At 42.0% G+C, this 17,456-nt stretch overlaps 1 protein-coding gene across 1 annotated transcript; it reads right to left on the minus strand.

Moving 5' to 3' along the window:
• Positions 1–14,072: 14,072 nt before the first annotated feature.
• LOC119281104 (serine/threonine-protein kinase BSK1-2-like) lies at positions 14,073–16,695 on the minus strand. Its single transcript, XM_037561735.1, has 8 exons — positions 16,496–16,695; positions 16,411–16,442; positions 15,881–16,109; positions 15,630–15,780; positions 15,361–15,531; positions 15,055–15,162; positions 14,822–14,935; positions 14,073–14,731 (listed from the first exon to the last, which is right to left on the minus strand). Exons 1-8 carry the CDS (start codon positions 16,693–16,695, stop codon positions 14,417–14,419), a joined length of 1,320 nt encoding a protein of 439 aa, XP_037417632.1. The 3' UTR covers positions 14,073–14,416.
• Between the last annotated feature and the right edge of the window lie 761 nt (positions 16,696–17,456).

Consider the following 17,456-nt stretch of genomic DNA (forward strand, 5'->3'; position numbering starts at 1 on the left):
CTTGAGATCCTCATCAGATTCATTTTCACTAGATTCAGAGGAGTTGTATTTGAGTACCTTTGCACCTTTCGCCATGAAGCAATAGGTGGGAGCGTAGCCATCATTATCTTCATCAGGCTTGTTGGTGGGGTCAGTTTCTTCAGTGTTGAAGATGGACTTGCTGACGAAAGCAGTAGCGAAAGCCAGACTCGCCACACCAGATTCGGATTCTTCAGACGCCTCCTCTTCCTCATTTTCCTCAGATTCAGCTTCAGAGTCCATTTCCTTGCCAATGAATGCCCGAGCCTTCTTGGAGCTGCTCTTCTTGTGAGATGAAGACTTCGAGAATTTTGATGACGAAGATTTTGACGATTTCTTCTTCTTCTTCGCATCATCAGAACTGTAATCCTTGTATTTCTTCTTCTTCATTTCCTTTTCCCACTGAGGACAATCTTGAATATAGTGACCAGGTTTCTTGCGTTTGTGGCACAGCCTTCTCTTATAGTCACTGGATGAGGAATCACTGCTTCTTGAAGATTTTCCAAAAGCGACCACATCTTGAGAACTTCTGGAATTTCTTCACGAGCAGTGCTAGCTCCTAGCTCAATTCTTCGGGATCACCAAGGCTACTACCAGAATCCTCACATTCAGAGTCAGACACACCCTTGGCCTTCAGGGCACGTGGTTTGCCATAGCTTGAACCATAGAGATCTCTCTTTTCAGCAAGCTGGAACTCGTGAGTATTTAGCCTTTCGAGGATATCGGCAGGATCAAGAGACTTGTAGTCAGCACGTTCTTGTATCATCAGTCCCAGAGTATCAAATGAGGAATCAAGCGATCTCAACAGTTTCTTCACCACCTCATGATCAGTGATGTCAGTGGCACCGAGGGCTTGAAGCTCATTTGAGATGTCAGTGAGGCGATCAAAGGTTTGTTGGACATTTTCATTGTCGAGTCTTTTGAAGCGGTTGAAGAGATTCCGAAGAACATCAACTCGAGAGTCACGCTGAGTTGAGACTCCTTCATTCACTTTGGACAGCCTATCCCAGATAAGCTTAGCAGTTTCCAAAGCACTCACTCTTCCATATTGTCCTTTGCTCAGATGGCCACATATGATATTCTTCACTTGAGAATCGAGTTGCTTGAATCTATTCACATCGGTAGCGTTCAGTGAGGGTGAGACAGAGGGAACACCATTTTCCACAACATACCAGAGATTGTTATCAATTGCCTCAAGATGCATTCGCATCTTGTTCTTCTAGTAGGGGTAGTCCGTCCCATCAAAGGTAGGACACCCAGCCGAGACCTTGATCATACCTGCGGTCGACATAACTAAAACTCCAGGCGGTTAAACCAAAATCACACAGAACAAGGGAGTACCTTGCTCTGATACCAATTGAAAGTGCGTTATATCGACTAGAGGGGGGTGAATAGGCGATTTTTATGAATTCTTCACTGAGGAATTTGCTGGTGAGGAAATTCCTTAGCGAAGAACTACTTGCAGCGGAATAAGTACTCAGAAGTAAGCATAACAAAATGCAAGCATGGTCATCATGATGAAATGAAGACTAGCACAGAGTACAGAAAGCGTAATCACAGGATAACACAAGATGAAGACAAACAGACTGAAGAAATTGAACTGAGGAATTTGAGAAAGTCTTCGATCAAAGTCTTCAAGCATAGATATGAACAAACACTCAACACAGTAATGAGGAAATGAAAGGGTTGAGGAAATAGAACCAGTTAGTTGGTGAAGACAATGATTTGGTAAACCAGTTCCAACTGTTGTCTCAGTTGTACGTCTGGTTGGAGCGGCTGAGTATTTAAACTCGAGGACACGCAGTCCCAGACACCCAGTCGCTGAGCACGCAGCTCAGGACACCCAGTCCTCACCGTATTCTCCTTGAACTAAGGCCACGCAGACCTTGTCCAATCACTCGTGGTAAGTCTTAAGGTGACTTCCAAACCTTCACAGACTTGGTCACTTGGCGATCCACAATTCCTCTTGGATGCTCTAGACCATGACGCCTAACCGTCTGGAAGAAGCACAGTCTTCAAAGGTAACAAGTGTCGGATCCACGCAGGATCAATTTCTTCAGTGATGCTCAATCACTTTGGGTTTGTGGGGGTTTGGTTTTGGGTTTTCCTCACTTGATGATTTTCGCTCAAAGTCCTCGGAGGATGGGTTGCTCTCAAATGACAAGTGTCAAGTTCTCTCGGAGCAGCCAACCAGCTAGTGGTTGTAGGGGGCGGCTATTTATAGCCTAGGGAGCAGCCCGACATGATAAGACATAAATGCCCTTCAATGATATGACCATTAGGTGGATAGGATATTTTGGGACAGCTGGCGCGCAGCACATCAACGGTCAGAAATTTGGCTCTCAAATTCCTCAGGGCTATCATGTTCCTCACAGTGTAGGCAATTCGCACTGGCGAATTTCTAACTCCTCAGTCAGAGCAAAGTCCTCAGTGACCAGAAGAATTGCGTCTCTGTCACTGAAGAAATTGACTGAACTGTATGAGATTTCCAATGGCTTCACTCAAAGGGATTGGTAGGTGTAGGATTTTGAGTTGAGCATCACATGGAAATTTTTCCTTAGTATTTTCTCGACCCCCTTTAACAGTACGGTGTTTCCTATGACTCAAGAAAGAGAAAATGAAACTACGAAAACAAAAGTCTTCACGCTTCATGTTCCTCAAGTGAATATCAAGTCTTCAAGGTCACACCAATTTCTTCACTTTCAAAGTCTTCAGAAAGTCTTCAGAATATCAAAGTCTTCAGTCGAAGAACTTCATTTTTAGGGGTCGACTTTCTCTGTAAATATCAAACTCCTCATAGACTTATAGACCTGTGTACACTCACAAACGCATTAGTCCCTTAACCTATAAGTCTTCAATACACCAAAATCACTAAGGGGCACTAGATGCACTTACAGCTAGCAAAGGCGGAAAGGTGAGAGTGCGTATAATCCATGGACTCAACATTAGTCAAAAGAACTCATATACTTATTGCAAAAATTTAGAAGCCATCAAAAATTCAAGTACTACGCGCATGCTCCTAGGGGGATAGATTGGTAGGAAAAGACCATCGCTCGTCCCCGACCGCCACTCATAAGGATGCACAAGCCAGGTACACTTCATGTTTCAAATTTGTTACACAACTTTAACCATACGTGCATGCTACGGGACTTGCTAACTTCAACACAAGCATTCTTTGAATTAATAATCACCCAACTATCATGACTTTAGTATCACTACCTCCATATCTCAAAACAATTATCAAGCATCAAACTTATCTTAGTATTCAACGTACTCAAAAGAAAGTTTCACATATCTTGAACACTAAGTATATTAACATTAAGCAAATTACCATGCTATTAACGACTCTCAAAATAATCTAAGTGAAGCATGAGAGTTCAATAGTTTCTATAAAACAAATCCACCAACGTGCTCTAAAAGATATAAGTGAAGTACTAGAGAAAATGACAAACTACTCCGAAAGATATAAGTGAAGATCAATGAGTAGTCGAATAATTATGCAACTATGTGAAGACTCTCCCATTTAATAATTTCAGATCTTGGTATTTTATTCAAACAGCAATCAAAGCTAAATAAAACTACATTGCAAGGATAGCACAACTCATGTAAAGAAACAAAAACTTAGGCTCAACCGATACTAACCGATAGTTGTTGAAGAAGAAAGGTGGGATGCCTACCGGGGCATCCCCAAGCTTAGATGCTTGAGACTTCTTGAAATATTATCTTGGGGTGCCTTGGGCATCCCCAAGCTTGAGCTTTTGTGTCTCCTTAATTCCTCACATATCATGGTTTCTCTTTTTATCAAAAGCTTCATTCACAACAAACTCAACAAGAACTCGTGAGATAGGTTAGTATAAACCAATGCAAAACCTTATCATTTTCTACTGTAACAAATCACTTTTAATTATTATTCAACATTGCATACTAAATGCCTCTGCATATTTAATACTCCTATCCTCAAATAGAATCATTAATTAAGCAAACGTATGCAAACAATGCAACCATAACAGCAATCTGCCAAAACAGTACAGTCTGTAAAGAATGCAAGAGTATCAATACTTCCCTGACTCCAAAAATTATTAACTAAAATTCCCACTGTAATAAATTTATCACAGCTCAATATTCAAAAATATTCAACATTATACCATTCTCTGAATTTTCTAGGGAATTTTTTCAACAGCGGTAAACTTTATGTTTTCAAACAGCAACATGGATACTAGCAAATTAAGCATGGCAAAGGCTATCCTTGACTTTTTAATTGAAACTAAAGATGCAAAACATTATTCTAAATGACAGCAAGCAAATACTAACAAAAGAAAATGACGCTCCAAGCAAAACACATATCATGTGGTGAATAAAAATATAGCTCCAAGTAAAGTTACCAATGAACGAAGACGAAAGAGGGGATGCCATCCGGGGTATCCCCAAGCTTAGGCTTTTGGCTATTCTTGAATATTACCTTGGGGTGCCTTGGGCATCCCCAAGCTTAGGCTCTTGCCACTCCTTATTCCATAGTCCATCGAATCTTTACCCAAAACTTGAAAACTCCACAACACAAAACTCAACAGAAAACTTGTAAGCTCCGTTAGTATAAGAAAATAAAACAAACACTTAGGAACTGTAATGAACTCATTCTAAATTCATATTGGTGTAATATCTACTATACTCCAACTTATCTATGGTTCATACCCTTCGATACTACTCATAGATTCATCAAAATAAGCAAGCAACACATAGAAAACAGAATCTGTCAAAAACAGAACAGTCTGTAACAATCTGTATCAAACGTATACTTATGGAACTCCAAAAATCCTACCAAATTAGGAAGTCCTAATAAATTCGTGATCCAATCTATAGTAAAAAGAATCAGATCAGAAGCACGTTTCTGTGAATTAACAAAACTAATTTACTGGGTGCAAAAGTTTCTGATTTTCAGCAGGATCAACACAACTATCACCGTAAGCCATCCTAAAGGTCTTACTTGGCACTTTATTGAAACAAAAGCTATAAAACATGATTACTAAAGTAGCATAATCATGTGAACACACAAAAATAGTAAGGATAAAATATTGGGTTGTCTCCCAACAAGCGCCTTTCTTTAATGCCTTTCTAGCTAGGCATGATGATGACAATGATGCTCACATAAAAGATAAGAACTGAAACATAACGGGAGCATCATGAAGCATATGACTAGCACATTTAAGTCTAACCCACTTCCTATGCATAGGGATTTTGTGAGCAAACAACTTATGGGTACAATAATCAACAAGCATAGGAAGGTAAAACAAGCATAGCTTCAAGATTTTCAACACATAGAGAGGAAACTTGACATTATTGCAATTCCTACAAGCACTCACCTCCCCGGCAATGGCGCCAGAAAAGAGCTTAGTTGACGGGGTGTGAGTGAGTGCCCTTTACCTAGCCTCCCCGGCAACGGTGCCAGAAAAGAGCTTGATGTCTACTACACAACCTTCTTCTTGTAGACGTTGTTGGGCCTGCAAGTGCACAGGTTTGTAGGACAGTAGCAAATTTCCCTCAAGTGGATGACCTAAGGTTTATCAATCCGTAGGAGGCGTAGGATGAAGATGGTCTCTCTCAAGCAACCCTGCAACCAAATAACAAAGAGTCTCTTGTGTCCCCAACACACCCAATACAATGGTAAATTGTATAGGTGCACTAGTTCGGCGAAGAGATGGTGATACAAGTGCAATATGGTTGTAGATATAGGTTTTTGTAATCTGAAATAATAAAAACAGCAAGGTAACTAACGGTAAAAGTGAGCGTAAACAGTATTGCAATGATAGAAAACAAGGCCTAGGGTTCATACTTTCACTAGTGCAAGTTCTCTCAACAATAATAATATAGATAGATCATATAACAAGCCCTCAACATGAAACAAAGAGTCACTCCAAAGCCACTAATAGCGGAGAACAAACGTAGAGATTATGGTAGGGTACGAAACCACCTCAAAGTTATTCTTTCGGATCAATCTATAAAAGAGTTCGTACTAGAATAACACCTTAAGATACAAATCAACCAAAACCCTAATGTCACCCAGATACTCCATTGTCACCTCAAGTATCCGTGGGCAAGATTATACGATATGCATCACACAATCTCTGATTCATCCAACCAACATAAAAGTACTTCAAAGAGTGCCCCAAAGTTTCTACCGGAGAGTCAAGAACGCGTGCCAACCCCTATGCATAGGTTCCCAATGTCACGAAACCCGCAAGTTGATCACCAAAACATACATCAAGTGGCACATGATATCCCATTGTCACCAAAGATAATCACGGCAAGCCATACATCAAGTGTTCTCATAAAAGACTCAATCCGATACGATAACTTCAAAGGAGAAACTCAATTCATCACAAGAGAGTAGAGGGGGATAAACATCATAAGATCCAACTACAATAGCAAAGCTCAGGATACATCAAGATCGTGCCATAGAGGAACACGAGAGAGAACACGAGAGAGAGAGAGAGAGAGAGAGAGAGAGAGAGAGAGAGAGAGATCAAACACATAGTTATTGGTACATACCCTCAGCCCCGAGGGTGAACTACTCCCTCCTCATCATGGATAGCGCCGGGATAATGAAGATGGCCACCGGTGATGGGATCCCCCTCCGGCAGGGAGCCGGAACGGGCTCCCGAGAGGTTTTTGGTGGCTACAGAGGCTTGCGGCGGCGGAACTCCCGATCTATCTTCTGTTCTGGAAGTTTTAGGGTACAAGAGTATATATGGGTGCAGGGGGTACGTCGGAGGAGCTACGAGGGCCCCACGAGGCAGGGGGCGCGCCCCCCACCCTCGTGGGAAGCCCGTATCTCCCCTGACGTGCACTCCAAGTTCCCTGGGTTGCTTTCCTTCCAAAAATAACTTCTCCAGTTGATTTCGTTCTGTTCTGACTCCGTCTGATATTCCTTTTCCTCGAAACACTGAAATAGGCATGAAACATCAAATCTGGGCTGGGCCTCCGGTTAATAGGTTAGTCCCAAAAATAATATAAAAGTGGATAATAAAGCCCAATATTGCCCAAAACAGTACATAATATAGCATGGAGCAATAAAAAATTATAGATAGGTTGGAGACGTATCATGCTTCCTCCTCCATGGCCTCCCCCTGGATGGGGAGAGGTTCCCCCTCTAGTCATTGGCCTTCATGGAGATGATGTACCCTCCGAGATCCTTCCCCATGGCCTCCGGTGATGATGGCCCCCTCCGGCAGGGTGCCAGAGAGGGCCTAAATTGATTTCTCGAGGCTAAAGAGGCTTGCGGTGGCGGAACTTCCGATATAGGTTATTTTCTGGAGGTTTCGGCATTTATAGGAGAGGTTGGCGTCGGTTTCACGTCAGGGGGGTCTTCGAGTCATCCATGAGATAGGGGGCGCGCCCTCCACTCTCGTGGACGGCTCGGGACTCTTCTGGTCCATCTCCGATGCTCCGTGGGCTTCTTCTGGTCCAAAAAAAATCGTCAAAAATTAGCACGTCAATTGGACTCCGTTTGTTATTGCTTTTCTGTAAAACTCAAAAACAAGGAAAAATTAGAAAATGGCACTAGGCTCTAGGTTAATAGGTTAGTCCCAAAAATCATATAAAATAGAATATAAATGCATATAAAACATCCAAGATGGATAATATAATATCATAAATAATTCATAAATTATAGATACGTTGGAGACGTATCATATAGCGACGGTAGGTATTTCCCTCAGTGATGAGATCAAGATTATCGAACCAGTAGGAGAACCTCCCCACACCACGTAAACAACACCTGCACACAAATAACAAATACTCGCAACCAACGTTTTAAAGGGGTTGTCAATCTCTTTCGGGTACGACGCCTCGAGTAGGCAAATAACGTGAGGTAAAAACTGGTAGGTAGGATAAATAGATCGCGAAGCAAATAAACTGCAGTAAGGTATTTTTGTATTTTTGGTTTAATAGATCTGAAAATAAATGCAAGAGAAAATAGATCGCAAAGGCAAATATGATGAAAAGAGACCCGGGGGTCGTAGGTTTCACTAGTGGCTTCCCTCGAGAAAAATAGCAAACTGTGGGAAAACAATTACTGTTGGGCAATTGATAGAACTTCAAATAATCATGACGATATCCAGGCAATGATCATTATATAGGCATCACGTCCAAGATTAGTAGACCGACTCCTGCCTGCATCTACTACTATTACTCCACACATCAACCGCTATCCAGCATGCATCTAGTGTATTAAGTTCATGAGGAAACGGAGTAATGCAATAAGAACGATGACATGATGTAGACGATATCCATTTATCTATTGCGGCAGATATAGATCTCATCTTGTTATCCTTAGTAGCAACGATACATACATGTCGGTTCCCTTTCTGTCACTGGGATCAAGCACCATAATATCGAACCCACTATAAAGCACCTCTTCCCATTGCAAGATAAATAGATCAAGTTGGCCAAACAAAACCCAAATATCGAAGAAGAAATACGAGGCTATAAGCAATCATGCATATAAGAGATCAAAGAAGACTCAAATAACTTTCGTGGATAAAAACATAGATCTAATCATAAACTGAAAGTTCATCGGATCCCAAAAAACACACCGCCAAAAGACTTACATCATATGGATCTCCAAGAGACCATTGTATTGATAAACAAGAGAGAGAGAGAGAGAGAGAGAGAGAGAGAGAGAGAGGAAGCCATCTAGCTACTAACTACGGACCCGTAGGTCTACTACTCATGCATCATAGGAGAGGCACCAATGGAAGTGGTGAACCCCTCCATGACGGTGTCTAGATTGGATCTTGGTGGTTCTGGACTCTGCGGCGGCTGGATCAATATTTCGTCGACTTCCCTAGGGTTTCTGGAATATTGTGGTATTTATAGAGCAAAGAGGCGGTTCGGGGGGCACCTCGAGGTGGGCACAACCCCCCCAGGGCGCGTCTGGGCCTCCTGGCGTGCCCTGGTGGGTGTTGCTCCCCTCGAGCAGCCCCTCAGGTTCTTCCTTTGCCCATTGGCTTTCTTCTGGCCCAAAAAAATCCTTCAGGTGTTGCGTTGCGTTTGGACTCCGTTTTATATTGATTTCCTGCGATGTAAAAAACATGCAGAAAACAGCAACTGGCACTGGGCACTAAGTCAATAGGTTAGTACCAAAAATGATATAAAATGACTATAAATGATAGTAAAACATCCAAGAATGATAATATAACAGCATGGAACAATCAAAAATTATAGATACGTTGGAGACGTATTAGACCGCCATGAAGAAGTTGGAAAAGGGTGGAACTAAACCAGCGGTGAGGAAGTTCAGAAAAATGGGGACCAGAGTGCTGCTCTCCGCCGCATCACCCGCCGAAATAAGTTCCTCGACCCCCACAAATGGTTCACACCTCCCACCAAGAACTCAAATTTCCTCAGCCTCCGGGCATCTAGGAAGGCGGACTCAAGCAGGGGCGGAAAAAGCTCCACTCGGTCTATCTCCTTATATTTTCCCCTCGTTCCCGTCTCCGATGCAGGATCGCGGGACGTCATGGCTAATGGGAGGGAGTTGGCTGGGGAGGTTTCAAGCATTGACAGTAGAACAAGGAGGAAGACGGTCGGCTCGGCGCCTTTCAGTTTCCCTCTTTTTATCGAAGAGGCGGGCAAGAAGGCAACCGCTCAAACACTTGGTAACCCATAACTTCTTAAGAATGGTGGGAGAGGCACGGAAGCCAAGGAGGCAGCCCGTTCACTAGAGGGGTAATCAATTAGCCCGTGCTCTAGTGATAGAACAAGGGCTGGTCTCGGTAGGCCCCAGGAAGCGACTTCGGCTACTACATGTCACGTGCCTGAGGTTACTTGGTCCCATCCCCCTCTTCACTGCCACTATTGGGCGAGAGGAAGATAGGCCCGGGGACTATCGGCATAAAGAAAACTAGGGTAGTGGCAGCCTGGCGCATTGGGCTTAAACAAATGGGTCGTACGTTTTCCTTGGGAAGGAAGGAAGACTCCAGAATACTTCTATATATCCAGTGGGTTCTGGCCTGCCCCGGTAAGGGTGGTCCAAGGCGAGATGCCTGCCGGACGCTCGGGGTCTCTTCATGGGTTCCGCTCAGGAGGATGCATCAATGCTTCCGGGAAGGAAAGATCTCGAGCTCGGGCATAAGGAACGACCACCCTTGCTTGAAGGCCAAACACCAAAGCTAGTGGAAGGATGGGTGTCTGGCACCAGATGAGATCCGTGTGGACAAAGTCATCTACAACAACTACAGTAACATTCATTTGCTTCCTACGCTGCCACAGTGGTTGTACTCTTCAGTCGTCCAACGAATACAGAGGAGGGGGCGAAGTATCCGGGGGTAACATGCAACCCTGGAAGGACGACATCATCACTCGTACAAGCACGCCATGGGGGGCCATGCCGTCGTGGTACAGGATATGCTAGTCTACTCAAATGTATATTCATCCAATCAGAGCCTCCGGTAAGGGCTCCCTGTATGCTACAAATAGGGGTGACCGAAGCCTCACCGGGGGTCGATTCTTTCACCCTGTAGCAGTCATATTGTAGCTCTCTACCATTGCAATACAAAACAAAGCAGGAGTAGGATATTACGCCAACAAGGTGGCCCAAACCTGGGTAGTTCTTCGTATTCATTTGTAGTTCATCCATCACATTTCACCCATGACTTAGGATTGTTGGACAGTTCAATCCCTGGCCGAACTCTCCAAGAGTTGTTACTCACAACTCATATGTAGGTTTTAGATACCGACATAACCATGGCAAACTTATTTCACTGAGCATGTTAAATTTAGTAATTGATCATGGCGAATTTAGTACCTATATCATGGAAAATTTTAGTTTCATGTATTTGCCATCAAATTTTACTTTTATTGCCAGACAATGATAAATTTTAGTACATGACCATATAACCTTACTAAATTTATCATGAACAAGATATATATAAATTTGCCATGTGACAAGGTCTAAACTTCCTAGAATTGACATGTGGACATTTCAAACATTTTTTTACACTATTGACATGCTTTTTCTGGGGAAAAAGTGTTTTTTTATGAATTTTCCATGTGACCGGATATGAAACTTGCCATGCTATGATTTTTTCCATTAACTTGCCTTGGACCATGGCAAATTTATTTTACAAACCATGGCAAATCTAGTTAAATGGAATAGATTTGCCATACTACATGGCAATTTTTCCCCTGGAACATGGCAATTCTATTTTACGAAGCATGGAAAATTTAGTTAAATGGATTTTTTTTGTTGAGTACAAAATGGTTATAGCACATGCAATTGATTTGCCATACTACGTGGCAATTTTTTCACATCCACCATGGCAAGTTTATTGAGAAAATTCCTTATATAACACTACTTTAAATTTTGCTCCCTATTTGACACTCGAATAGCTTTTCTCCTATCTAACATTGTATCTAAATTTTATGCCCTTTATGACACTTCCGTCCATTTCAAGCTTTAACGGCGTTATATGACACCTAAAAAGACCCCCCCCCCCTCATGGGTATGTGACCAGAATTTTACGTGGTAGTTTAGATTCAATAGCTGACTTGGTCTGGATGGTGTTCGACATAATTTCTTACCAAAGAGAAGTTAATTACTGAATATTTTTCTTGAATGCAGAATGTACAGGGAAGGAAACATGCACCACATACATGCGCTACCTATCTTTCATTAACTTTGCACGTGCATGCATGCATAGCCTGTCGCAAATGCTGAGGGAGCCAGTAGCCCGCACGACAAGCATGTCATGCTGGCTACCGGCTCCTTCGGCACAAGCAGTGGCACTGGCGCTTTGCACACGTCTCAGGATGGACCGAGCAAGAAGAAAATGCTTTACGTACACAGAACTATCTAGCAATTTTCTTAAAAAAAAGAGAGCTCCCTCACCAATTTCATATAAAAGAAATCTTTACATAACCACGCACCACATCTACCCAAAGGGGAAACACTACTTAAGAAAATGAGTCGGTCGGATATACACGTACACATAAAATTTTGGTCACATACCACATGAAGGATAAATAGGTCTTTTCAGGTGTACTGTTACGTCTTAAAATGGACGGAAGTGTCATAAAGGGCATAAAATTTAGCCTCAGTGTTAAACAAGGAAGATTTTTTTCCAGTGTCAAATAGGGCAACAAATTTTAAGATAGTGTTAAATAAGAAATTCTCTCAAGTTTATTTTACGAACCATGACAAATTTAGTTAATTGAAATAAATTTGCACTACATGGAAAATTTTCCCCTTGGCCATGGCGATTCCATTTATCAAGTATGGAAAATTTAGTGAAATGGAATAGATATGCCATACTACATGGAAATATTTTCCCCTCCACCATGGCAAGTTTATTTTTTAAGAAACATGGCAAATTTAGTTAATTGAAATAGTTTTTCCATACTACATGGCAATTTTTTTCCCTGACCATGGCAATTCTATTATGTGAAGCATGGAAATTTTAGTAAAATGGAATAGATTTGCCATACTTCATGGCATTTTTTCCCCAAACGATGGCAATTGTTTATTTTACAAACCATGGGAAATTTAGTTAAATGGATCATGGCAAATATGTTGCATTATTTGCCATGGATGTTATGTGTTCAGCAAATGCCATAGTGCATGCAATAGATTTGCTATGTCAAATTTTTACTTCCTTATTGTTGCCATGGCAAACTTGCGTTTTTATTGCCATCGCAAATTTACATCCATCGCCATGGCAATTTTATTTTCACATACACAGCAATTTTTACCTCCATCGCTCACGACAAATGTACATTTATGTAGCATGGCAAGTTTACTTTTATTTTGCCACGTCAAAAATACTTTACATCCATAGCAATTTTTTTTGCCTTTTTCGATTATTCATTGGAATTTTTACTTCCATAAACTCTGGCACATTTACTTTTACAAAACATGGCAATTACTACTAACAATAGATGTTGCACTTTTATTTTTTTCTGTCCCACATGATGAAAAATTTTCATGCACGATATTCATGTATTTATAGTAAAAATTTCATATATTTTTAATCTGGAATTCTAGCCACCATGTTCACATGCAAATTGCCTTGATCTTTTTCTCTTTTGTGCCATTCGCATTAAAAAGTATCTTTTTTCCATTTTTGAGATTTTTTTGGTAATATATTTTTTTTTCATTCTCTGTGTATCACGAACAGTTTTAATTTTGGACCATTGCAGAAAAAAAACAAGAAAAATCATAGCATGGCGAAATCTGGTTTTACTTGTCACACCGAAAAGTGTGTTTTTTAGTCACACTAAAATTGGGACAAACTGGAATTTATTTTTCCTTTTATATTTTCACAGCAAACAGAGCTGTTGTCGTGCGGAACAATTTCGTTTGATCGACCCTCCCCAGGGGCACAACCTCTGTAGTTTTGTTTCCTGCAGGCGCACTGCGTCGGAATGAGTTGAGTCGATTGCATCCCTGATTACAGAGCATTTATCACGGTCACCAAAGTCGCGCACGTTCCAGTTTACAACTCCGCATTGCAAAATTAGGTGGCACATTGAAGAACAGTAGGAACAAAAGCTAGCCACGTTCATGTATGCAAGTTGAAAGCAAAGGATAAATCTCATTAAGATCGAAACAGAAGTTGCAAACATGACAACAATGCAGCGACAGACGTGGAAATGCAGCTAAAACAGCCCCTAAAAGGATAACCAAGCTGGGCTCATAAGCATGCAGGGTACAAGCGACTTCAGGAGGGAATGGTCTGCTCGGCACCATCTATCATGTGCTGGAGTGACGAAGAGCTCCGAGAGACCGCTTCGAGGATGGCGTCGACATTCAGATCACAGCAGCGCGCGATCTGCTTAACCTTGCCCCAGTTGAGCGGCATAGGCGTCTTTTGGAGAGGGAGCCCGAGGAGCTCGGACACGTGCTGCAGCTTGGCCTTCTTCTTCCCAGTGGCAGAGGTGCCAGGGCGGCGCCGCGCCCCGCCATCAGATGAGCTGCCGGCTGCCTTGCGCTTGGCAGCGCGCTCAACAGAGCCCACCCTTGGCCCGTCATACAGCTTCTGATCGGCGAGGGCGCTGCCGCTTGGGCGGCCGGCGAAGTAGATCTTGTCGGAGAGGGATTGTGCCGCCCCCGGTCACGACAGCGGCAGAGCCGCCCACCTCACTGGTAGCGACGGCATTAGAGGCGCTGTTCCCTGCCGCAAGGCCCTCGTTCACCACACCCTTCGGTGCGATAGGCCAAATCTCTCTTCAGAAACAAATGTTTTCAGGCCGGCTACAGCGTTAACTGTTCGCACTGCAACGACCGTGGCATCAAAGAGTCCATTCCCAAAAGTGTGATACTCTACTCGCATAGGACGCTACTCCCTCCATACCAAAGTATAAGACGTTTTTCTAGTTCAAATTGAACTACAAAAACGTCTAAGCACTATTGGCTCAATTTTGGGAATGTAAATCCCTCATTGGTCTGAAAGCTGAAAGTTTCATTCCCACGCCTCTCCTCTTCGAGGTGCGACGCCTCATTCAACATTTCGGTTGCGCTACGATGCCTCTGATTGACTAGCATTGAAACCGCAACTTCCTCTATGTAGAGTGCCGTGGGCCATTTCTCAATGCATTCCTCAAAGATGCCCTTTACTATCTTCAAGTCTTGAAGGGCAGCATCAGGTTGGTCAGACATAAGGTAGCACAAGCTACGTCTGGCATAAACAACCGGTGAAATAATTGCCCCATTATCAATAAACTGTGAAACAATGACAGGAAATGGATCAATCAGGGCATATTGCAGTCTAGAACGCCAAAATATCTCCTGATGATAAATTCAAGGCATTACCTCAGTAAAATTGTCCAATGCTACCTGAAAGTCTCCAGCTCGGAATGCAGCATCACCCTTTTTTTTGGGGATCAACGTCTCTCGCATTTGGTTTGTCCACATTTGGAAAGATAGCTGCAGCATGGAGGATCATGAAGATGTAAGCGCACTAAATAAAAAAAATTAAGGTGAAACAAGAATGTATTACCTCCGTTTTATAATCTGGGACAGAGGGAATAGTTCTCTTTAATTACCTCAGTTGGAGGCCCTTCATCTGGTTTGTATCCCTCCCTCTCTAGAATCTCATGGATGGCAGTTAGGTCCGGCTGGGAACAGGTTGCTTCCATTCTAGACGCTGCAATCTGTATGGTATATATATTCCACTGGTTAACTATGACAATATTTTGCCTCGTTTAAATTTTACAAAATTCCTGATAGTGATCACGGTAAGGACAGAACCTATGCATTGCAGGTGTATCTTATTTGAATGTGCACAATTTGTACTCTTCAAGGTGTTTTTGTGACATTTACATGCATTATGATTAATTTAATTACTATACCTCGTCTAGCGTCATTCTTCCTTGTAGCAACTTGATAAGCTCGCCTGTTGATGGCCTTCCCTTCCGCTCAAGATTCACACATGCTAGACCTATCTCAATGCATCTTCTTATTTTCGGTATATAGCCTGGTGATTTGTTCAATGGATTTCTCGACCTCCATTTATCAAGGGTCTGAGAAATCAAAAAATGAATATAAATATAGAGTGTTACCAGTATGCAAAATTAAAATGTAACATGCTCTTTGTGGAAAAAGGACATCGATTCCTTACAAGCTCCACAAATCTCTCGGAGGATGTTCTTGTAACATCTGGGTAGTCCTTGTGTCCTGTTATTACCTCCAAAATTATTACACCCAAACTGAATATGTCTGATTTAGCTGTGACCGTACCTGCATGTAGGTATTCTGGTGCCATGTAACCCCTGCACCACAAGGTTAAGTTTGTGAATTTTGAAGATACAAAATAACAACGCTGTGTAGGGGAAATATTTTGTAAACCGATAAAATAGAATGGATAATTACAGTGTTCCATCACGACTTGAAGTGCTTAAAGTTTGCTGTTGATCGAGTAGTCTTGAAAGACCGAAGTCTGTAATCTTTGGCTTCATAGCATCATCCAGCAATATGTTGGCCGGCTTTAGGTCCATATGGAGCACGGGCTTAACTTTTTCCTCATGAAGGTACTTTAAACCATAGATAATACCGACAATTATGTTATACCAGGTGTCCCACTCAAGTCCAGAAGATTCATCTACATTTTTACAAAAAGAAATAACATGTTTTTACACAAAAAATGCAAAAATCTATTTTGCACTGTGAATAATATATGAAAGCACTGCAAATCTATTTTGCGTATTCATAATTAAGTTGAAAACTAGAACAGCCATATTGTATACATGCAAATTAAGTTATCCTGCCCCAGCCAAAAATATGGTGAACGAAGATTGCGAAGTCATAATTAACTGTCGAATTCTTAAGGATCTCAAAATTATGGTATCGATATTATTGGAAGAAAAAGTCGTAGGCAACTGAACATATAAACACAGACACGCACGCAACATATGCCCGTGTTGAATTGTTATACCTGAAATATAACCAGCAAGGCTTCCCTTAGGATAATATTGCAAGCAAAGCAGCCTTTCTGACATCTCCGCACAGACGAAATTCCCATTGTGCTCTACAAATACATTCTGTGTTTCGTAGCAGTACCCTCGAAGTCGCACTATATTCGGGTGATTAAGGTACATCAGATGACACACCTCATTCTCAAACTGCTTCTGAAAGCTCGGCAATGACAGTTGAAGTTTCTTCACAGCAACGAATTCTCCATTACTCATCCTTCCCTGTTTAAAATATCTTATTAATATTTTCATAGGGTCATCTGGATATTGCTATCTGAGTTTATATATACCTTGTATACCACACCCGAACCACCCCTCCCGATAGCATATGTATCAGAGAAGTTGTTTGTGATCGTTTTCAGATACTGAAATGGTAACTTTGCTGGTGGTGATGTTTGGTCGCATAACATCCTGTCCGGATCGTTGTCATATTTGCTAGACTCGCCATCCATTTTATTGTCCTGCACCAGATTGTTGTCATATTTGCTAGACTCGCCACTCATTTTATTGTCCTGCACCAGATTGTTGTCATATTTGCTAGACTCATCACCCATTTTATTGTCGTGCACCAGATTGTTGTCATATTTGCTAGACTTGCCACCCATTTTATTGTCCTGCATGCACAAACTATTGAATTCATACTCCAATCAGTTGCTTCAAAAGTCTAAAGTAGTGAAGACAGGAGGGTAATATATTTCAACACATCCCTCACGTCTATGCTATTTTTTCTTGGTACGACAGCTTATGGAGAGATACAGGGAGCAAAAGAAGGACTTGCATATGGTGTTCATTGACTTGGAGAAGGCCTATGATAAAATACCGCGGAATATCATGTGGTGGGCCTTGGAGAAACACAAAGTCCCAGCAAAGTACATTACCCTCATCAAGGACATGTACGATAATGTTGTGACAAGTGTTCGAACAAGTGATGTTGACACTGATGACTTCCCTATTAAGATAGGACTGCATCAGGGGTC

This window comes from Triticum dicoccoides, chromosome 3B (assembly GCF_002162155.2).
Source record: "Triticum dicoccoides isolate Atlit2015 ecotype Zavitan chromosome 3B, WEW_v2.0, whole genome shotgun sequence".
Taxonomy (NCBI): domain Eukaryota; kingdom Viridiplantae; phylum Streptophyta; class Magnoliopsida; order Poales; family Poaceae; genus Triticum; species Triticum dicoccoides.